The 22,588-nt window shown below is 41.3% G+C and overlaps 2 protein-coding genes across 8 annotated transcripts in view; one reads left to right on the top strand and one right to left on the bottom strand.

Moving 5' to 3' along the window:
* Window positions 1-14,955, top strand: part of ANO4 (anoctamin 4) — a 119,952-nt gene extending 104,997 nt beyond the window's left edge. For 4 of the 7 annotated variants that reach the window (XM_033162352.1, XM_033162351.1, XM_033162350.1 and 1 more), the window contains 8 exons: window positions 261-358; window positions 2,236-2,378; window positions 3,544-3,696; window positions 4,776-4,923; window positions 8,186-8,305; window positions 9,648-9,753; window positions 13,108-13,308; window positions 14,356-14,954. In XM_033162352.1, coding sequence (XP_033018243.1) covers window positions 261-358; window positions 2,236-2,378; window positions 3,544-3,696; window positions 4,776-4,923; window positions 8,186-8,305; window positions 9,648-9,753; window positions 13,108-13,299 — 960 coding nt within the window. In that variant the 3' untranslated portion in view covers window positions 13,300-13,308; window positions 14,356-14,954. Of the gene's footprint in view, window positions 1-260; window positions 359-2,235; window positions 2,379-3,543; window positions 3,697-4,775; window positions 4,924-8,185; window positions 8,306-9,647; window positions 9,754-13,107; window positions 13,309-14,355 lie in introns of all 7 variants that reach the window. The other 3 variants (XM_033162355.1, XM_033162356.1, XM_033162353.1) reach the window with 2 other exon arrangements.
* A 2,218-nt stretch (window positions 14,956-17,173) lies between these two features.
* LOC117054136 (sodium-coupled monocarboxylate transporter 1-like) overlaps window positions 17,174-22,588 on the bottom strand; it is a 31,860-nt gene continuing 26,445 nt past the window's right edge. Inside the window, exons 12-15 of the mRNA XM_033162645.1 lie at window positions 21,367-21,542; window positions 20,480-20,586; window positions 19,032-19,117; window positions 17,174-17,401 (exon numbers count right to left, since the gene is read on the bottom strand). Of these exons, the coding sequence (XP_033018536.1) occupies window positions 17,174-17,401; window positions 19,032-19,117; window positions 20,480-20,586; window positions 21,367-21,542 (597 nt within the window). The remainder of the gene's footprint in view (window positions 17,402-19,031; window positions 19,118-20,479; window positions 20,587-21,366; window positions 21,543-22,588) is intronic.

The raw sequence follows: 22,588 nt of genomic DNA, 5'->3' as shown, positions 1-22,588 counted from the left end.
ATTCAGTGTCGGCTGGATGGACATGGCTTGACCACAATGGCCACATGGGCCAAATGACAAGGCCTGCTGTGCCTAATTAGGCCTGTGGACTGGAGGTTCCCTGTGGCTGTTACAGGAATTACTTCTGAGTAAACATGTATAGGATTACATTGTCACTGAACCTTGAACTTGCAACATGATTTGTAATATAAATTTAATATGCAAGCTGTTTTTATTCTTTGACGGCCCATTATTTGCCCCCTTGCCCCCTCCCCCTACAGTGCCACCCTAGTGGATGCCTTATAGATCTCTGTCTGCAAATGGGTATTATAATGGTGCTAAAGCAGACTTGGAACAACTTCATGGAACTAGGCTACCCGTAAGTAACTGTGGGATTTTATTTTATTTTTAAAAATCCTTGTTTTTAACTGTTGCTTGCTTGCAGATTGTATGGGGTGCTAAACCATGATTGGCAAGTGTCTTTTATGTGATGCACCTTGTTCATTCGTGTGTTTGTCTGACAGCCATTCTACTTAGGATAATGACAATGTAGCAGGACTATTCTGTGGAAGATTTGACCTTACAAAAGGAGTATCTAAAAGAGAAGCTTGCCCGTGCATTGGTGGCTAGATGGGTTTGCCCTGTTATCTATGGTTTTGCAAGAAGATTATTTATATAGTACTATAAAATTCATTCTCCCCTCCCCCTCAAAAACAGAGATAGGAGGGAAAGTGCTCTGAGAAGAGCAGATAGAACCCATTCACCTGTGTTTTACACAATAAAATGAAATACGTTGTAATCAATTGATTAAAACATACACATGTTGAAACATAATGGTATAAATAATACCCAACATAAAAATGACAAATAATTAAATAGCTCAAAACTCCTTATATAGAAAATGGATTGAAATATTTTACATCAATAAATCAATACTGGTGATTTTAGAAGTAGTGTATAGGACCTAGTAGTGCTTCAGTTAAAATCCTGTTGAAATAGGTAAGCTGGTTTAAACATCTGTGCTTTAGAAACCATGTTTTTGGCTTGGAGACTGACAGCCCAGTCTTAGCCCTTTATACTTAAGAAAGATGTCTCACTGATTTCAGTGGGATTTATTTCCAAGTAAGGGCAGCTATGTATGTTGCACAGAGTAACTTATAAATCTTTTATGGCTTCCTGTATAATGTCCTGAGTTGTACCTATTGCATCAGCACTTGGTTCACTTGTTAGCAGACAACATGTACTGTAGTTATTAACTTCCCTACTTATCTCTGCCTCCTAAGCATACTGAACATTCAGTCCTCACAAATACACCCTTTTTTAAAGGAACTCCACACATTTGAACACACTTCCACTTCTGATTAGTTCAAACAATAAGCTCTGTCCTTTGCAACAGGAGTTACATAAACCAATCAATCAGACTAAAACGTGTAAAAACAAAATAAAAAATAAAGAAATCCTTCCAGTAGCACCTTAGAGACCAACTAAGTTTGTTCTTGGTATGAGCTTTCGTGTGCATGCACACTTCTTCAAATACACAAAAGCTCATACATGCACACGGAAGCTCATACCAAGAACAAACTTAGTTGGTCTCTAAGGTGCTACTGGAAGGATTTCTTTATTTTTTATTTTGTTTTGACTATGGCAGACCAACACGACTACCTACCTGTAACTAAAATGTGTATGTATTCTCTTTTTTCCTTCTATATTATCTGGAGGTAACAACATTGGTTTGTGGTCCACAAAGGCTATTAATCTACAAAATCAGCTGTGCATTCCAAAAACATGTCTATGTCATGAATTGCTTGGTGTGTTAATTTGTAACATTTCCTACATGAATAAGTGTTCTAACTAACTTTGCTGTTCAATCTCCTTTAATACAATAAACAGAGACAAAGGACAAAATTGCATTTGGACTGGTCTGACTCCAACCCCACCTTTTTTTTAATGGATATTGTGGAACCTGAAGGTTGACACATAACAGACTTTGTGCCTGATATTTATGTGTTACTCGTGGCACCTGAATGCCTGCAGACCTTCCAGCATATTTCATCCTCTCCTTATATAACCTTATTGATCCAAATAGTGTGCAGATACCCCAAACAGCAGGATATCTGATATATGGACTAACAGGAGTAGGGTGGACCCACTAACTCCTGTTCTGCAAACACAAGTATGGCATGGTGGAGGAGAGGCAGATGATAATGTTGAAATCAGTCGGTTAGAAAAAATGCCATTTCCCCCCCACATATGCAGGTTAATTCAGAACTGGTGGACCAGAAGAAGATTGCGGCAGGAGCACGGTTCACTGCGAAAAGCAAGCTTCCCACAGTGGGAGAAAGACTACAACCTTCAGCCTATGAATGCCTATGGACTCTTTGATGAATATCTAGAAATGAGTATGGAAAACTATGTGAAATTGCTTCATCGCGGTCATTTATACAGTAGTCCCTCGGTTTATGAACTTAATCCATTTCGGAAGTCCGTTTTTAATCTGAAACCGTTCTTAAACCAAGGCGCACTTTCCCTAATGAGGCCTCCTGCCGCCGGTGCCCTTCCACCATTCGGATTCCATTCTTAGACCGAGGTAAAGTTCGCAAACTGGGACACTACTTCCAGTTTTGCGGAGTTCTTATACCGAATAGTTCGTAAACATGGCTGTTCTTAAACCGAGGTACCACTGTATAGCATGCTTCATTCCACTGCTCCCAAACAACAAGAATGTAAATGCAGAGCATTACTGCATTTAGTCTATCAAATTATTATTGCCTTAGACTAGGACACATATGGCTTAGGACAGCCTTCCCTAACCAGGTGCCCTTTATATGTTGTGGAATACAGCTCCCATCCTACCTGACCATCGTCCATACTGACTGGGACTGGTGGGAGTTGTAGTCCAAAATATATGGAGAGAATTGAGTTGCAGTAGATTACCTTAGGACAATCTTCCAATTCTGGGAATGGTGATTTGTTCACTTCCATATGGAGTCAACAATATGGCACAAGGTGCTGCAGTGGAGTAAAACAATTCTTGTTTTAATTAGGTATCTCCCACACGCAAGGCCTTGCAATATGTTTTTGAATCTAGCTTGAAATTTTGAGTCACAAGTTGGAGTGCAAGCTGGCAGGGGTATTTAAACACTTAAATCAACTACTTGAAACAGTAGGCATGACACCACAGTCACTAACCTGTGGCCTTCCAGACTTTGTTGGACTACAAGTCCCATTGTCGCTGACCATTGGTCATGCTGGCTGGGGCTGTTGGGGGTTAGAATCTAACAACATTTGGAGGGCTTCTGGTTAGCCATCCCTTGTACTTCACCTTAAGTCATGGGTTAAAAAATAAGCAAGTTTACCATACAGTAAAGCATAGTGGGAACCCAGGTCTTCCATTCGTCTCTCATGTTCATTAAAGCTCAGGAACAAATATGCCAAAAATGTTGATAACAAGGGACAAGTTAATATGGATCAATGGTGCAGATATACCCAAAGTCAGCACTCTTAATTTGGGGGTTGTTTTCCAGTGTATGGCTGAGTGTGTCCCTCATTCTCACCCTTTCACAGTTCTTCAGTTTGGATTCACAACCATCTTTGTGGCAGCTTTTCCACTTGCTCCACTTCTGGCCTTACTTAACAATATTATTGAAATCCGGCTAGATGCATACAAATTTGTTACACAGTGGAGGCGGCCATTAGCTTCAAGAGCCAAAGATATAGGTAAGCTGTTTACCATCATGAATGTAAAGTGTCTGCTCAATGCCACAATCTGCTCATACATTCAGTTTTCCTCTATGTTGGACTGCTGCCCCTAAGGTTGCCCCAGAATCTGCATCTAGTGCAAAATGCTGAGACTTGACTGCTCTTTAGGGTAGACTATCACCATCATGTTACACCACTGCTGCAAGATCTTTTGTGGTGGTGGAGAGATTGCCCACAATTGCTGAGTTTTTTTCGGGGGGGGGGTGTTGCCCAGACTTGTTTAACTTTTGGGTGGGGGAGTTGCCAAAAATAGCTCACCCGCAGGACCAAAACAGCCAATCACATACACAGTGTCAAACCAACCAATCGTTAGCAAGCGATAATCACCCACCCTAATACTACAGCAGAAAATATCCAGCGGACCTTGTCGAACCCACCAATCACCAACAAAAGCGCCGCTGACAATTTCCTGTCGCGGCAGCCACCAGTCACCAGTCCCACCTCTTCACTATCCATGTTTTAAGCATAATTTTTAAATAAAAGACCTCATCTTATACACGGGAAAATATGGTAGCTACAATGCTAAGTTCATGATACTGGTGTTACAAAGCCCTATACAGAATGGCCATTTTGTGTTTTGCCACAAACCATTTTGCTATGGGCTGCCCATTATATTCTCCCCAAATTCAGAATGTTCCCTCTAGTCCGAAAAGGCTGGCGACCCCTGGTGTTGATAATACTGAGTTAGATGGATCACTGATCTGATTTGGTATAAATCGGCTTCCTATGTACCTAACAAGTAGTAAATATTTTTATTTATTTTATTTCTTTGGAGAGTTTTATGATTAAGTGGCCTATAAACCTTTTAAAAGAATTTTTAAAAAGCTTTCAGTGGGTATTTAAAAAAATATATAGCAAGATTGCCAGCTTAATGTCAATAGGCAGAGAGTTTCAAAGCATAGCTGCCGCCGCACTAAAACACAGATGCCTTGCAAATGTAGAACCAACAGTATATGGCACTTGTACTAATAAGTTGCAACTGTATTTGCTACTTCTGCTGTTCCTAGAACTAACACAACATTTTCTTTATTACACAGGAATCTGGTATGGAATTCTGGAAGGCATAGGAATTCTTTCAGTTATCACAAATGCATTTGTTATTGCTGTAACTTCAGATTTCATCCCTCGGCTTGTTTACGCTTACAAATATGGACCATGCGCAGGTCAAGGGGAGGCTGGACAAAAGTAAGTTTTAATTATAGAAACATGAAGTAAGGTCATCCCAGGCCCAATCTACATGAGCATTTTTTGTGATGCTGTTGCTTCTTGCTTGCTCAGGAGGCACATAGTACATGCCCCCAACCTGTAGTAATAATAGCACCACTTCTCAGGCTATTTTTTATATATATACAGGTATATACCATTTTTGTAACCACCTTTCTACTTATTGCATTACTCTTTAGCTGTGGATTTCCAGTCAAACCCACTGTGTGCTGCTCTTCTTGTTATAAGTGGGAGAGACTTTGATCCTACAGAACTTGCTTGGCGTCCTTCTTCTTCATCATCTTCTCTCTCTATCCCATCAGCTGGGTGGGCATGGAGCTGTGGAAAAAAGTTTTTTCTATTTCAAAAGTTTACCCTTCATTGTATTGGCATTATGTGCTGGGAACTGTGTTCCTGTTGGATGCCTTAACACCTTAACCTAGTGAGCTAAGCCATCTTCCACAAAGGGTAACTTCCATTAAGCATTCAGATGCATTAAATTTTCATTTTCTCATGCACAGGAATGAATTTGTTGATGTTATATTTTTGCTATATTTTGGGCGTCATTGTAGTTTTGTCATAGTGGCAGAAAATGAATAGTTAAAGTTACAACTTGTGATTGACGGCACTACTAACTCATTAGCCTGTCAAGGATTTGGCACTTTGGTACATGTTGGAGAGGAAACAAATGCTCTGTTTCCATAATGAGTTGAGTCTGATTTCTGAGTTGTCAGGCTTCCTAAGGTTGTGTATCGCTGCAGGGCATTCAAAGGTTTGCTTTTTCCTGTCTCTTTTCTTTTGCCAGCATGACAAAATGGAGAGAGAGAAATTTAGAAATGTACTGTGTAAGGGTTTTCAGCCTGTTCTGTTCATGCCAGCTTGCCTTTAAAGTGGGAATACGCAGGTCTTCTCGGAACTGACTCAGGACCAAGATAGGACAAAGTATAATTTACTGTGGCATTCTTTTGCTGAAAGAAATATAAAATATAAATATTTCAGTACTTCAATAGAGTTTTTATTCCCCAAAGTCAGTGGTTGCACTTTGCTTGCAAAACTGTTGCAAGTGTTAGTAATACTGATCCATAAGTGATCATCAGTCTCACTTGGCTAGAATGTTGATTTTATTAACTCTTGTTTCTAAGATGTTTGGCTCACAGGAGGAAGTGTTCCCTGCCCTCGCCCCCATCAACATGCCATGTTTGCAGATTTATCTGAGCAAGTCATGCTTTTCACAAGGGAGTGGGGGAAAGTTTGCAGTGGGGGCAGGGTATTGGCTAAATGCTATCCATTCCTGATTAAAAAGTAGAAAATTGAAATGAGCTGGAGGTAGGTAATCGTTTTATTTCTCCAGCTTGAGATTTTTCAAGTCTTCATGAATACAGTCGTATCTTGGATAGCAAATGCCTTGGCTCCCGAACAAATCGGCTCCCTAACAATCAAAACCCGGAAGTGAGTGTTCTGGTTTTCGAACAATTTCCAGAAGCTGAACATCCGGCATGGCTTCTGTGGCTTCCGATTGGCTGCAAGACCTTCCTGCAGCCAATCGGAAGCCACACCTTGGTTTTCAAACGGTTTTGGGAGTCGAACAGACTCCCAGAATGCATTCTGTTTGGGAACCAAGGTACAACTGTACAAGCTTGAAGGGAGTTGAAACGAAAGGTTGTTCTTAAGCCGTAGCCGAACTAGGAGAGCTCAAAAGGGGGCAAAATTGTTCATGTGCACCCTCAATGTACTGACCTTTCCTGTATCCAGGCCTGTGCAGTTGCGGGGGGGGGGGAGGCAGCTGAGTACAAGCCATAGCTGTCAACCCTCCTTTTTTTTGGCCTTCCCCTCTGGGGAGGCTGTCGACCTTCCCCCTATTCCAGCTATTGCTGGAATAAGGGAACTTCCTGCAAAAAAGGGAAAGGTTGACAGCTATGGTACAAGCTCTGCACAGGCCGGCCTGTACCACCACCCCAAACACACACACACACGAGACAGAGAGGGGGGAGAGAGAGAGAGAGAGAGAGAGAGAGAGAGAGAGAGAGAGAGAGAGAAGTGTGTCTCTGCAGTACCATTTTGAAAGCAATGGTGGAAGTCACATCTCCATGGTTGGGGGTACTGCCAGAAAGGCATACTCGTAGGTAACCACTGATAGCCTTATCCTACGGATCTGTCTAATCCTTTTTTTAAGCCATCCAAGTTGGTGACCATCACTACATCTTGTGGTGAGTGAATTTTAACCATGTGCTGTGTAAAGAAACCATTCCTTCTGTCTACCTAGAGCTTCATTGTATGGCCCAAGGTTCAAAAACTATGGGAGAAGAGAGAAAAACACGCTTGTTCATAATACAGTGGTACCTCTGGTTACAAACTTAATTTGCTCCGGAGGTACATTCTTAACCTGAGGTACCACTTTAGCTAATGGGGCCTCCCACTGCCGCCATGCTGCTGCTGCACGATTTCTGTTGTCATCCTGAGGTAAAGTTCTTAACCCAAGGTACTACTTCCTGGTTAGTGGAGTTTGTAACCTATAGTGTTTGTAACCCGAGGTGTTTGTAACCTGAGGTACCACTGTACGAGAAAACACTGAGTGAGTTGGGTTGGAGGAGTGCAAAACAGTATCAGTGTAATAGCCACTTAGGCTGCAAATCTCAGTGCAAAAGATTTAAGCACGGTAGGTGTGGGGAACATTCCTCCCCACCCCGAGTAGCCCATGTTCACAATCAAGCATTCAGCACAGCCTTGCTTGTTATAAATAGCTTTCCACAATCAATGTTTAGGTTATCCAAATATCTGTTGCTGAGATTTACAGTATTCTACTGAGAACCACAGGAGGAAAAAAGCTGATCTCAACTTTGAAGACTTATTTTCCAAACAATAGTTAATCTGATTTTTAAAGAAGAAAATCCCACAATCTATGGAAAACTATACATTAGAAGAGATACCCAGGTGTACAGGGATCCCAGCTGGAGTGACTACACAATCTTTTCAGACCTGAATGAATTAATGGGCTGAGGGAAATTATATTGCTTTTCACAGTTTTGGGGTGAGAAACAATGTTTATATTAAATCATTTCCATAGAAGATAAAATTTATTTTACAGTTATTTATCAACTGGAAGCTTAGCTACCACCAATAGAAGATGATGAGATACAGGTCTTCCCATGGACATGGGTTATCATGAGTTTTGTATCATGGGTTTTGAAACAAGCCTAAAGTTAAAAGACTGGATGTACTAAATGGAGAAATTCTTGTTTCCCAGGTGTATGGTTGGCTACGTTAATGCAAGTTTATCAGTTTTTCTAGTGTACGATTTTGAACATCGTTCAGAACCATCATCAAATGGAAGCGAGTTCTCCGGCACACCGTTAAAATATTGCAGGTAAAGAAATAGACTACTGCCATGTGAATAATAATCTCTGTTCTATTGGTATTATTAGTATCAGTATAGCTAGTGAATCGTACTAGTGAATCGTAGGAGCTAGAAACACCAGCAGACGTTGGACTGAGGTGGGGCATTGGCATTTGTTGACCCGCTGGCAGTGTAGCTGCTGCTGCTTGCTTGCTTCGAGGGAGAGTGAGAAGGGTAGGGCAGCGAAATCAGTACTGTGCAAACACACCAGTACTGGGAGTGCCATATCAGCTCCACTGGTGCACAGCAGCAGCCTCGCCCCCCCCCTTGCCCTCCACTCCACTTTCCCTCCAGGTAAGCAGCAGGAACCCACCGACCAGGGGGTCAGGCAAGTGCTACCACCCCACTGCACCATTCACAGCTGCCCAGGAGCTTGAGCTATGAATCAGGAAGTCTACAATTACACTCTTCTTCCATGAATTCCTGAGTTGGCCATAGATCTGTCCCACCAATGTATTCTCCATATTCTGGCTTTAAATTTTGAAGGCAGGGAAGATAATTGTAACCCCTATAATTACTCAGCCTTGTGAAAATACAGCACAGTACTAACAGCAACTGTGTCTTCCGACATTAAACCCAGAAAGCAATGGAGGAGGTGAGGAAGCAGAATCTGGGGGGGGGGGGAGGAATTGAAAGAGCAGAAAGTGGCCATTTATCTTGCTCAGTTATTATATGCAAAGTTGAAAGATTCTATAAGATTTTTTTTATCATATTGCTATTTGTTACTGCTTTTCTGCACTTCAGTAGTTGACTAGACAAAGATATTGGAAAACGGGGTTGTTTGTGTTCCTGTAGATTAAACATAGTTTATTTTGCACTGTTGCTAAGTTTCCTTACTCGGATATGTAGTAGGAAGACATGGTTTCAACAGACACTGCAACCTAACAAATCTATGGTGATATACAGTACTCAGAACAGGATCCTGGGTCCAGAAGCAGTTCTGCTTCCAGATCCCCATTGTCTATCTGCTTCTTTTCTCTCCCTCAATTGGTGGTATAGAACCAGAGCCAGAAGTAGAGTGAAGAAGACAGCTGTAGCCCTAGAGGAGCCTCATGCATAAGTTGAACTCCTTCAGATGTGCAGGGTTGGCACTTCTTTGCCTGTCTATTGAAGTCTTATTTCTTATATAAGAAAATAAGAATAGCCTGGCTGGATGAAGCCAAAGGCCCACCTAGTCCAACATTTTGTTTTCACGTTGCCTGCTCAGATGCCAATGCCAACAGACCTAGGGCAGAATGCTCTTGCATTTTCGGCCTGGCATTCCTTGCACTGAGATGGACAAGGCTAACTTCCTGTTTTGTTTTGTTCTTAGGTACAGAGACTATCGTGACCCCCCTCATGCTCCAGTGCCCTATGGCTATACGCTACAGTTTTGGCATGTCTTAGCTGCACGGTTGGCTTTTATTATTGTATTTGAGGTAAGTTTTAGGACTAAAACAAATTTTGCAAGCTTCCTAACTTTATGCTGGGTTTTGAAATCAATTTTCATTCTATAGATGAGGGAAAAAGAATGATCTCCTGGTTGATTCTGTGCAACAGATCTCAGCACAGCATAGGATTTATTGCATGTAGCATGCTGGTCAGTTTCAGGGTCAAATCCCAGTTTTTGAATTTGTGAGGTAACCTAAATGTTGCATTTTTTTAAAACACCCTTTTCTTACTATCAGAGAAAAGGGAAGGAAAATCAAATAGTGATTATCCTCTTTTTCTTAGCATTCTGGATACAGTGGTACCACTGGTTACGTACTTAATTCGTATTTCTGGGTTAGGGGAGTCTGTAACCTGAAGCGTCTGTAACCTGAGGTACCACTGTATTCAGTTTAGAATTAGTATTATGTGCTAAGGCAGAAACTTGTTAAAATGTTTGTAGTCAGTGTATTGTATAATTCTCGGTAAAAGAATAATTAGTAATTACTGTCATTTTCCATTTAATCAAATATTGTACTTCCATTTCCCCACATTGTTAGTATGCTGTTTATGACTAGTTTTGTCAAATAAGCTGTTGCAACGTAATTAGTTTTATTGTGAATTAAATGAAAACTCCAGCAATCCAAAACATGGGAGCATGACTGAATAATTAAAAATTTAAGACTATTTAAACCAGCAAAGTCCACCGCGGTGTGAATATTTTCAGATAAACTAGGATTGCCTCTTAATATTTATTTATAACTGAATTTAAGAGAATTAACATAACTTGAAGAACTATTGATAAACCATAAGGACCATTAACTGTCAAAGATTTGGAAATTGCTTCTTAAATATGATACTTAATCAGAACAAGTAAAAGAATTCAAGTGGGGGCGAGACATACGACTATCTGTGGGGAGACACACAAGTTTGCTTTGAATATAAATATAGGAGAAAGCTGCTATGAAACAGACGCTATGTAACAGCAAAATTATCCAAATAGATGCTTGAAATGCTGGGGAGGGGAGGAATTGGGAATTGCGTGGACAGGCAGAGTCCCCCAAGCCCCAGGCGACCCCTGAGCGAAATAATGACACAAGACAACGTGCTATGGGATTAAAATTGGCCACAACTTTATTAAGATTCAGATGTAGGGAGACCTTGGCTCAGGCATTGGGCGTTTATCCTTCCCAGCCCCCAGCCGGGGATCTAGGAAACTTCAGGGTTATCCAGAATGTGTGGGGATTGGGCCGGCTCTGGAGAACATATGTTCAAGCAGAGAGCCCCCCCCCCCCGTTCGCTGTCGCTGGAGGGGGAGGGCAATGACAACCTCTCGGCATATGGTCAATGCCTCCCCCCTAGACCCCTTTAACGGGGAACCCTGGTATTGCAGGCGCACTGGGGGCGTGGGGTCACCACCCCACGCCCCATTTAGGAAGATGACTAAAGGATTCCGCCCAAGGCCTGAAACCGCCAAAGTTGTGACGTTTTGCTATGGGAAAGGTGAAACCTGCCAATGCAGGGAAATTCCTTTCTGGCCCTTCAACAGCGGCCTTGACATAGCAGCACCTGCGTACCTGTGGAGAAGAGGTTAACCTGCAAAATTAAGAGTTAATTGAGGGAGTGAAGGGTGGGAGAAGCTCTGGAGCCCGACTGCCGTTTCCCAGGTAAGCTACACCTTCTATTGTGTGGGCTGGGTCATCCCTCCCCTTACCTGGCCAATCCCCCTGGCAATGCTTCCCCCAGGTGGGATTGGACGCTGGCTGAGGTAGGCGGAGACCACAGGTATCCAGCCTGAGGAAGGCGACGCCAACCTGAACTGGCAGGAGTCGTTCTGGGATCCAAGGGGGCCGCGCATGACCACGCAAAAGTCATTCCCCATTTAATGTGGGGAACGGTCATTACTGTTGCATTTGGTGAGAATGTCATTTTGAAGAGATACTATAAAAACAACCTTAAATAGTAAAAATTGTGGGATATTTTTATTTATTTTACTTATTTCATAAAATTATTCTGCTTGATTGTAGGAAAAAAACCCTCAAAGTGGATATGAGACACTATTAGCCCAAGAGTTTTTCTTATTAAATTATTTAGGCAGTTTACTGAAATCTTCCAGCTTGCCTCCATTAAGAGGCAGTTTTGCTATGCCTCAGGCAAAGTGGTCACCAGTGTTATTTTTCTAGATAAATAGGTGCTGGAACTCACCACGAACGCATCCCTTGTTTTCTTCTAATGGCAATGACGTCCACCTGAGAGGTGCCGGAGCTGAGTTCCCACTGAAAAAAGCCCTGGTTGGTCACCAAGGTGTAGCCCTGGATTTGAATACGGTCAGCAGCTCTGCCACCGTAGCCCAAGAGGCAACCAGGGTCCTTACAGCCTGTTTGCTCATCCCCAGTCTCTTTTTCCTCTGTTGCCAAAGGTCTGGATTACCACATCTGAACCTGAGATCATGGTTAAACTTTCTGCTCAGTCCTCACGGAGTGGCCCCAATGAAGAGCCCCCCGTTTGGGAGCCAAAAATTCCTTTGGCAGTGTCCCAGGGCTCTTCCACCTGCTTCCCACAGTCAGGTGCCTCCGTTAAGAGGGCTCTGGCAGCGTCCCATATCCCTAATGCCTCCTTCCTAAAGCCCAGCACTTCACCTTACCCTGCTTTGGGAAGGTGGCCCGAGGGCTGTGGGTCATCGTCAGAGCCCTCCCACTCCCTTACCAAAGCCTGCTAAGTGAGGAATACCTGCTGGGTGCACTGGTGGGGGGGAATATAAATAAACTAAGAGCGAAGAACAGTGGCTCCCCATTTATTTATTTCCCCCAGCCCATGTAAGGTTGTGATCACAAGTTGCAGGCTTACTGTACGAAACAGTACAGGTTGTGCTTTTTATCAGTTTTTATCATTCTTATGCTCAACAGAATTGTTGGAAGTAAAAATGGAAATATGAAAAAAGTATGGGGATGTGTTATAGCTTAGCAAATGGGCCAGTTCCAATTGTTTCCAGGTAATGTTGACAATACTGAGCTCGGGTGGACTGGTGGTCACACTTGGCAGTTTCCTGTGTTCCTAAGAGATGGGACAAAACGTGAATGCGTAAATAGAGATGCAATTGCAAAGACTGCATTTGTACAGACTTTTCTTAACTGGGTGTATTTTCCCCCCTGGTAAATGTTTATTGAACACACTGAGCAAAACGGTATACAATTTAAGCTTTCTTTTTGACAAGCCTTCTCGAAAGCAGGGAGACATTTGCCTAGATATCCAGAAGAAAACTCCCTCGCAGCTAGACAGCCTATTTATTTAAAGGTATTCCACATCTTGTTGAACTTTTATGCTTAATTTACAAATGTTAGAAACCTGTTTGTTGTTTTCTACAGCACCTGGTGTTTTGTATAAAACACTTGATTTCCTATTTAATCCCAGATCTTCCTAAAGATCTGAGGGATCGTATGAGAAGGGAAAAGTACCTGATCCAGGAAATGATGTATGAAGCAGAACTGGAGCGTCTACAGAAGGAACGGAAGGAAAGGAAGAAAAATGGGAAATCTTATCACAACGAGTGGCCGTAACTAAGCTGGGTGAGCATTTCTAAATGATACATCAGTTCAACACTGTGAAACAAATTGCCCAGATAATTTGAGAAACTCTCTAATCTTTAATACAATCAAGAGTTTAGATAACTATTTTCTGGGCAAAGGAGCTTAAACATAACAAGTCTGAAAATATAGCTAGCCTATCCTATTACTTGAGCTGGATAACCTCTGGCTCGCAGTGTGTTACCAGTCAACCACTGGGTTTACAAATTGTGTTGCGTATTTTTTACCATTCTAGTAACAATGCTCAACATAACCATACCAAGCCTAATAGTGTAACTATAGGAGGCAAGGTGAGAAATAAGAGAGTTAAAGCCTACTATTATAGCTCAGGTAACCAACAATACAAATCGTGTTGCATTATGTTATGCAAGGTCCATCCTGTGGTACTTCTAGCATCAGTTTACTCCTTTTGTATGGTTTCCTGGTGATTAAAAACTCTCAGAGTGGTATGTAGGCTTTGTTCAATAAAACACAGGAATAGATTGTAAGGTAAGTTTTCTGAAAACATCTTTGCATTGGCTTAATAAAATGCCATTTATTTTTGTTTGTTCTTTTTATTATTATGTACTTTTGTGTTCTGAACCACCCTGCGATCTACAGATGAAGAAGGGTGGTATATAAATTGAATAAATATAAAAAATTGTTCTATTGGCCCAACTAAAATTACCTTTCACTGTATTATTGTGTGTTTTTGAGCTTACATCATAAATCTTAAGTCTGAAGGAGCAGCATAATGTGTTGCTGCCACAGTTCACAGTGAGACATATTGTTTGATAATGGGTCCTCTTTCTAAGCAACAAGTTTCCCCTTTTGTCCTTCATCAGATTAAAATACATGCAATCCAATTACAGCCCCCCAAAGACAAAAATTGCAGCCTTGAATCCAGTTAGATTCACATTTGCTTAATCTCACAACTTGTGCGTGCATAATGCAATATCCTTGCTATTTGGTTGAATACATGAATTGTGACTGCTCTTTTCCTGACCAGATACTATTTTTTGTTGTCGCTGCTGCTGCTTACATTTGCAGGTAGGATACCTATATTCCATTTGCTTACTACAATTCCACGAGAACACTACCTTCAAGAGAATGAACAAAAGATGCAACCTCAATGCATGCCACAATCTGACATAGCAAACAGGACAGAACATGTCAAGGAGTTTTACTGTGAAATCATCTTGCAGTCTGCATATGATTGCTATTCATATGCCATTCTAAACAAGCATGCAACTCGTTTTTAAAATCAAGAAACTTATATACCATGGACTATTTTTCAGCCTGTTTGCTACTCTTTTGCATTATGTTCCTTGTCACTTTTTCAACACTTCCAATAGTAAATAGACATTTAAAAAATCTGGGTACTTTAGCAATGGTTATTATAACATCTCCTATTAAAGTACCATGTATATCAGACACACTGATTACATATCTGGTAGCTCTTTGTTTTCATTTTTTTGAGGGAAGATATTATATACCATACATATATATAATATATATAAAGTATATAGAGATTGTTTATTGTAAATAGCAAAACAAAAAAGCCCTATGGTTAAGAATGTCAAATTTTCACACTTAAAAGATACCATCAACATAAAGCCATGTTTAATGCTTCAATAATGTGATAAGCTTTAAAAATAAATTATGGATAAAATTCTTGCTTTTTGTGTCTTCAAAAATTATTTTACAAATCTAAGTTATTGGATATTTAATATCACATGTGTCTTTTTAAATTTGGTCATGTGATGGATCAGGTCACCTTTGAGACTGTTTGCTCCCATATAGGCCTGCTTGAGAATTAAGATCGCCGAAGACCTTCCTCTTGGTGCAATTTCAAGATATTTGGTGAGTGAGCACGAGTTACGGGAGCCTTGCAGTGCTGCCACAGTTCTGGAATACTCTGTCAAAATCTTCCTGGTTTTTCTCTTGCAGTGAAAATCACAGAGGGAAGTGTGTTCCAGACTACAGGGGCAACCATGTAAAATGCAACCTTGCAGGTCGCATGACCCTATAGCAAAATGTAAGATATGGTACCACCAATAGGGTTTCCTTTGAAGATCTAAGTCAGACATAGGCAAACTCGGCCCTCCGGGTGTTTTGGGACTATAACTCCCATCATCCCTAGCTAACAGGACCAATTGTCAGGGATGATGGGAGTTGTAGTCCCAAAACACCCGGAGGGCCGAGTATTCCTATGCCTGATCTTAGTGGTTCCAACAGTCATGTATATGGGGAGACTATATTTCAAGGAAACAAGCTGTGGACACCCTGAGGTGGAGGAGTGGGAGGCTGGTTAGTAACAGTGTAGTCATTACTGAGCAATACTTGGCCTCTGCTCCTAAGAATCCACTGCTGCCCAGACTGTCAGGATTGTTCAAGAGCTGTCTGACTAGTGAGGGAGAGCTGTGGAGATGGAGTGGCTGACTCCTGCTAGCTACAAAGGCCTGGGAGACACTCTGCTCTGGTACTGCCTGAATTGCTTCAGCTTTGAAAGCAAAGCAGGGAGCCTAGAAGCACCATAAAAGATGTCAAAATAGATTACCCCAACAAAGGTGATGTTGAAAGTCATGTGTACAATGCATATCTTAGGCAATGCAATCCATCCAGATTATAATAGGATACCCCTCTGGAGATGAATCCACTAATCAAGTCTTAATTTGATTAAAGCAGCCAAAATAGTTGCATAATGTCAACTGGTCTCATAAATTTACCTGCTGCATGTTTGGGAGTACTGGCAGGACTATACTAGGATGTAAGAAAAAGCAAGGCTGCCAAGGAAGGATGCCTTCCTTGATATAATCCATTTTGGAATTTGCTTTGAAGCTGATCCAGAAAGGTACAGAAACTGGGCTTCAAGTCCACTAGTTTGTTTCATTTCCTCCTATTACAGTGCTCGGTTCCACTTCCTACTGAAATCATTCTTGCCGATATTCAACAGAGGTTACCTGAGCCTCCAGTGACAAAGATGGCTTTAGGAACACCCCAAGCTATGTACCTGTTTCTTTAAAGAGTGTGTGATTGTCTCCAACATTGGTACACTCCCTGGTTCCCAGTCCTGGAAACTGCTCAACTGCAAGGTATCAATGTTATCAGTATCTATTTCTTTGGTCTACAAGGCACCAGCTCAAAAAGTCATTGACTCTGCTGATTCCAGTAAAAGAGAAATAAAGCTGGACGTCAGATGGCAGGGAGAGGCGCACAATGCCCTCTGAATGCTAATGACCCTGCCCAGCAGCAATCAACAGACAAATACAAAACAGTGAACTACATCCCTACTAGAGCCCAAGCTCTCTATTTCCTATCTTAGTTTCCTGAAATAAGTACCTTCCTAATATTATTAGTGCACTCCTAAGCTTGTTTACCTAGGAATACATTCCATTAGGTTCAATGGGGCTTCCTAATAAGCAAGTGTATTTAGTTTTGCAGTCAAGTGTCCAAGTATTATATAGTAAAAATAAGATATGAAGCCCTTCCTAATAGCTGATCTCTTCCTGTTTCATGGAGCCTAAGTGTGATTTTTTGCAACCAGTTCAAGTCGTGTTTTTGGGAGGGCAGGGGTCCAACTGCTATTTGTCAGGGCCAAACAAGACATTACATGGGAAACGCAGTGGTTAAGAGTGTGAGACTAATTTTGATTCACAGTTTTTACTGAATTGTTGCTTTGCCACATATTCATGTTCACACAAAAAACGAGCAAGTTTGCTTGAACTCTGGTTACCAAACTGACTGTTTCAACATTGATTTATTGGGAGGGGGACCCAGAGTTTCCATAAATAAAATACATAAATAAAATAAAACTAAATAAAACTAAACACAGCTGGACTTTGTACTGCATGCTCATTTTTATTTTTCACGTGAGATGCTTTTCAAGTAGGCTGCTCTTCCCTTCCAAAAGTTGGGTGCTCTTACTTTCCAAAAGCAGGTTGTTCTTCCCTTCCAAATGTTGGGTGCTTTCTCTTTCTCTGTTATCTTCCAAAGGTAGGGTATCTTGTACAGAACCCATTGTAGACTGTAATTGGCCACAAACCACTGGCTGCATTGGCTGCACTGTTGGACGAAGCCTATTGGACAGCTGTACCTATAATTGTAACAGTCAGAATTTCATCCATATATATATATGTATGAAAATTCTAGTTCTCTTGCAAAGTCCAGTGCCAACTACCCTTAAGAGCACTAGTTTCAATGGGATTAGGTGTAAAAGCTGTGGTTGAAATGCATGATCTTGCTCCAGTAAATGCAGTGTGTGTGAAAATAAGAGCCTGCTGGACTGGGCCTGCTCTCACAACAGCCAATCAGATGCCTATGGAAAGCACATAAGCAGGATTTCAGTGGAATAGCAATTTCCCCTCCTGCAATTTCCAGCAGATGGTATTCAGAAACATAACCTCAAACTGTGGAGGTAGAACATGTACATCAGGATTAGTAGCCACTGGTGGTCTTAGCCATGAAATTGTATTGATCCTCTCTTAAATCCACTGAGGTTGGTAGTCATCACTGCCTCTTATGGGAGAGAATTCTATAGTTCTATAGTTTATGCATTGAATGAAGAAAACCTTTCTTTGGTCTATCCTGAATCTTTAAACATATAGCTTAATTGAGGCCAATGAAGTTCTAGAGTTATGAGAGAAGAAACTTTTTTTTATACATCTTTATCATGTCACCTCTTATTTGCCTTTTCTCTAACCCCCCCCCCCCCAAATTCTGCAACCTTTTGTCATAGGGGAGTCATTCCACTTTTCTTGATCATTTCAGTTGCCTCTTCTGAAGCTCTTCCAACTCTACAATATCCTTTCTGACGTGAGGCAACCACAACGGTACACATTATTCCAAATGCAGTTGCACCCTTAGATTTATATACTAGAATTATGATTTGGGCAGTTTCATTTTCTTTTCTAATGCTCCCTAGCATGGAATTTGCGTTTTTCACAGCTGCTGCACACTGGTTCAACATCTTCATTGAGCTATTACCTCAAGGTCTCATTCTTGGTCAAATGGAGACCCAAGTTTGGGGAACACTGCTCTAGACCATTTATGAACAAGTTAAAAAACTCAGGTCCCAACACCAGTCCTTAGAGGACTCTGCTTTCTACATCCCTCCATTGGAATAACTGTCCATATATGCCTACTCTCTGCTTCCTTTTACTTGAACCAGTTTCTGATTCACAAGAGGACCTCTCTTCTTATTGCACAATGGCTAAATGTACTGAGGAATCTCTGGTTGGATTACTTTCTGAACTAGATCTTGCACATGTTCAAAACCCTTAATCCTACACATTTGACACCTGCTGTTGAATCATATGTACCCAGGCCTTGGAGAAGGGCAAGGAAGTCCCACCAAGAGTGATGAGGTGAAAGGAAGATCTTTAGTTGGAACTGGTACTCCACATGAACTTTTGTGCTCCTAGTGCATGCATGCTTGCATAGAATGTCTGAGATTGGGTTGTGAATTTAAATAAGCATACAGCATAGTTAAGATGGATAGACCCTGGGGTTGTCCACACTTCCGCTGGTCCCATGCTTTCTGAAGTGTTTTGCCTTTGCTGCTTTTCCCTGGAAAACCTTTGGAAACAAATGGCAATTAATGGAAAACTTGATTGCCATCCACTCTGATTCAGCACTAAATTGCGGGTTTTCCTTGGAGAAGTGGTGAAGCAAGGATAAGCTCACTATCTGCCTATGAAATACATATGACTTAAAACCTTACTTACCCATTTATCTTTCCAATACCTGAAGTTGTCCATTATGTCCTCTCTGCCATACAGAAGTTTGCTTTCCACATGTTGCTCTAATCCCCCTAGAAGATAGTTTGATTAACAACAACATGATCTCTGTCAATACTTTTTATTAAGACCGGTGCAGTTCAGGTACTGATATAACCTGACCATGTACACTTCCTAGCCCAGGTGTGGGGAACCTTTGGTCTTCCAGACATTGCTGAACTTCAGTATCCTTCAGCCTGAGCAAGCATGGCCAAGGATGGTGGGCGTTGTTGGCAAAGCGGCAGCAGTGCAGGTGGCTTCCCAGCCACTCACCCAGAATGCATTGCTCCAAGGAAATACCTTCACCTTAGTCCTTTCTCAGGACATAGGGAGGATGGTAGCTGGCTGATGGTTCTGTATCAGCAAAAAGAAAAGAGGCTGCCACCAGTGCAGAGGAGAGGAGGTGGTAGAGAGAAAATGCTATTCCTAGACCGCGGATGAAACAGAGGGCAGGGATGTGGCAAATTCTACTTTGGGCTGACGCTGCAGAAGGCACAGGAGACTGGGTGCTCAGTTCCCAGCTGCTTTGAGCAGATCTGGCTCCACAGTGTTCCAAAGAGCAATCTGTGACCAATTTTGATACTGCTCCCTCAGGGAATGAGGTTAGGGATGCAGCTACCACAAAGCTTTGTGTGGCATCTCTCTCAATGGAGCACACACACATGCAAAGAGAGCAAAGTGGTCTGCTTCTAAAATGCTTTCCCAATCCTAGTCTTTTTCAGGAGCCAGAAGAGGGAGAAAAATGCTGGTGAGAGAGGCCGAGAAAGGGTTGTTCATTTTGTTTTCCTCTTCAGAGAAACAAGATCTGAGGAGAGAAAGAAAAGAGGCATTCTTCCCTCCCCCAGAGACAAAGATCTGAGCAGGGATGTAGGACAGAAGAAATGGCAGCAGAATTAATGGAGACAATGAGAAAGAAAGGTAGAGGCCTGAGTAGAAGAATGCGGATGAGAGCAGTGTTCAAGTAGTCTGCTTCCAAGTGGAGAAACAAACTGAAGCCTCAGCTAAGAACTTTCTTTGAAGATACAGAGTTCCCTGCCTCTTAGTAATAGAAGAAGAAACTCACTTAGAGACCCCCCCCCCCAACACACAAGAGAGAATGTTTGGATGCACCTACTGATGTGGATGGCCATCTGGGACTTCTAGATTCTGCATATAATTAGTTGTGCATGACTATACTTCTTTCAGGGCCAATCATTTCTATAGAAAAGGGCCAATATAAATTGAGCACTTATTGTTTGTTAGTATGGACATAGCTGCTCAATGAAGACCTACATTTATAGGGGAAACGATAGACAGACTAAGGAAGCTTGTGTTATACCTTAAAAACATACAGCAACAAATCAGAAAGAACTGCAGGCACAAATTTTGATGCTTATGTCAAAAACAGAAAAAGGTACCTGTTACTACACTCATAACTGATCCCACAGTAAATGTGATCAAAGTTCCTAATGGACTGAAGTATAGATATGACAGTGAAAACCACCAGTAATCTTTTTTGGCAGGTCTGGAACTGAACAAAAAAAATAATAATATTAATTTCCTAGAATTATGCACTAATACTATCCACAAACACACTGGGAGGAATTCAACATTGTGCTAAGATTATTGTTCTGCCAGGGCAAGCATTTTGGCTTGCCAGCTAGAATGGTCTCCCTTTCCTGCCCTCATTGTGCTGTTCCAGGGGCTCTCCTGATTGTCCCCCTGAGCTAGTTTGTACAATGCAGGTAGAGGAGAGGGAGGAAAACCCACTGCTCAAGCCGGTGTCCTGTTGGGACTCATTAGTTGAATCCTACCCACTATAATTTAAACTGCTAAAGGCTGTACAAACCTACCTGAGAGTAAGTCCCATTGAATTCAATAGGACTTAGTTCTGAGGAGACATACACAGAATTGCAGTTAGTATGCAATCCTAAAGACATAGGGCAGATTATGAAATAGTTTTCTGTTCCGTGGGTAGGTAACCAACACACCTCTTTGATGTTCAGGCATACAGATTGCTGTATTAATGATACTTTGTTTACTTTTTAAGAAACTGAATGATAAGTAAATCATCCATCATTAAAGTTACCAGATTTGCCTTACTGTATATATTTCAATATATATAGAAGCATGTACACAATAATGTTTGTGCCAAAAAGAATCCTAAGAGGACCAACAATAACATAATAAAGGTCAATAAAAAAATGAAGTTAAAAGAATGTACCAAAACATACTATACTATAAAAAGCCAAAGAATATGAAACATTCAATGGTATCAAACTTGTCACTGACTTCTTGTACGTACCTTGCAGAAATTGTAGGATGGAGAGTAGTAGTTAACTGTGTAATGTTGTAATTTGTACAGTTTCTAACTGAAAGGGGCAATGGCAATGTTCTGTGTGGAGGGGCAGGGTGCCTCCGAGACCCAAATGCAATCCACAAAACAATAATAAACCCACAAAGTAGACCTGAAAATGCACCCTAAGAAACAGAAAGTTATATACAATGAAAGCTAAACAATAACAAAAAAGAAAAATCATGTAAAAACCAAAAGGCCCTGGGTCCAATTCTTTAAAGGAAATTAATACCACCTACCCAATATTAAACAAGTCTTATATGCTGATTTTAGGTCACCAATTTTTAAAAGTCCTTGCCCTCAACCCAGCGCTCTGTTGCAGCTCGCCATTTGTTACAATGGAGAAAGCAGACACACAAGCAACTGCAGAGAAATTTTTTGTGCCTATCTCTGTGTATATGGGACTCTGCATTAGGAAGCCTACCTGTAACTTAGCAACATCATATTGAAAATAAATTCTATTATCCAAAGTTAATAGACCACAAGCTATTTGCTTTTCTCCAAAAAAAAATTCTTGGAGAACTCTGTTCAAGAATATCTAAGAGTTCAAATTGGCTTATTTTTCAAGTTCCCAGTTGTACAATGCACTCAACTTTTATACTGAAATTAAAGTACTGTTGGTAACTACAGTGCTTTCAGAACATGTGTGTTTTCACTTGGGGTTATTTGCGTTACTTCAACCTGGGATCTACGCTGTTCTTAAAATTGATCGTAAAGGCCTTTAAGATGTAATAAACGAAAGGACTGCTCCTTGTGTAGAGTTATCAGTACAGTTTATTTGAAGTTTTCTACAATGAAAAATGTTTTTTAGATTAAATTCATTGTATCACTTTGCCTTTTAGATTTCAGGGTGGTTGAGATATAACCAAACCATTGTAGTCAGGACTCTAGGCTAACACTTTCCCCTTCACTAATGTATATGTGGTTTCTGCATCTTTATCCTAGAAGAAGGGAGCCATAGTTTGCTGCTTCCAATGAAATGGCAAATTATGGATTGCATCCAACCAGCACCACACACAAGACGTTGAGAGAAAGTGGGTGAGTGCTGGGCTCCCAATTGCTTGTTGACAGAATGCTAAACCATATTGAAATTAATGAAAAGTGGGAGTCCTTGGAAAGTTCAGGAAATCAAATAGAAAGGTTGCAAGGACTCGGGCCAGGACGGCAATAA

Source organism: Lacerta agilis, chromosome 10, assembly GCF_009819535.1.
Source record: "Lacerta agilis isolate rLacAgi1 chromosome 10, rLacAgi1.pri, whole genome shotgun sequence".
In the NCBI taxonomy this organism is placed as follows: domain Eukaryota; kingdom Metazoa; phylum Chordata; class Lepidosauria; order Squamata; family Lacertidae; genus Lacerta; species Lacerta agilis.
This window is presented reverse-complemented; position numbering and strand designations above follow the sequence as displayed.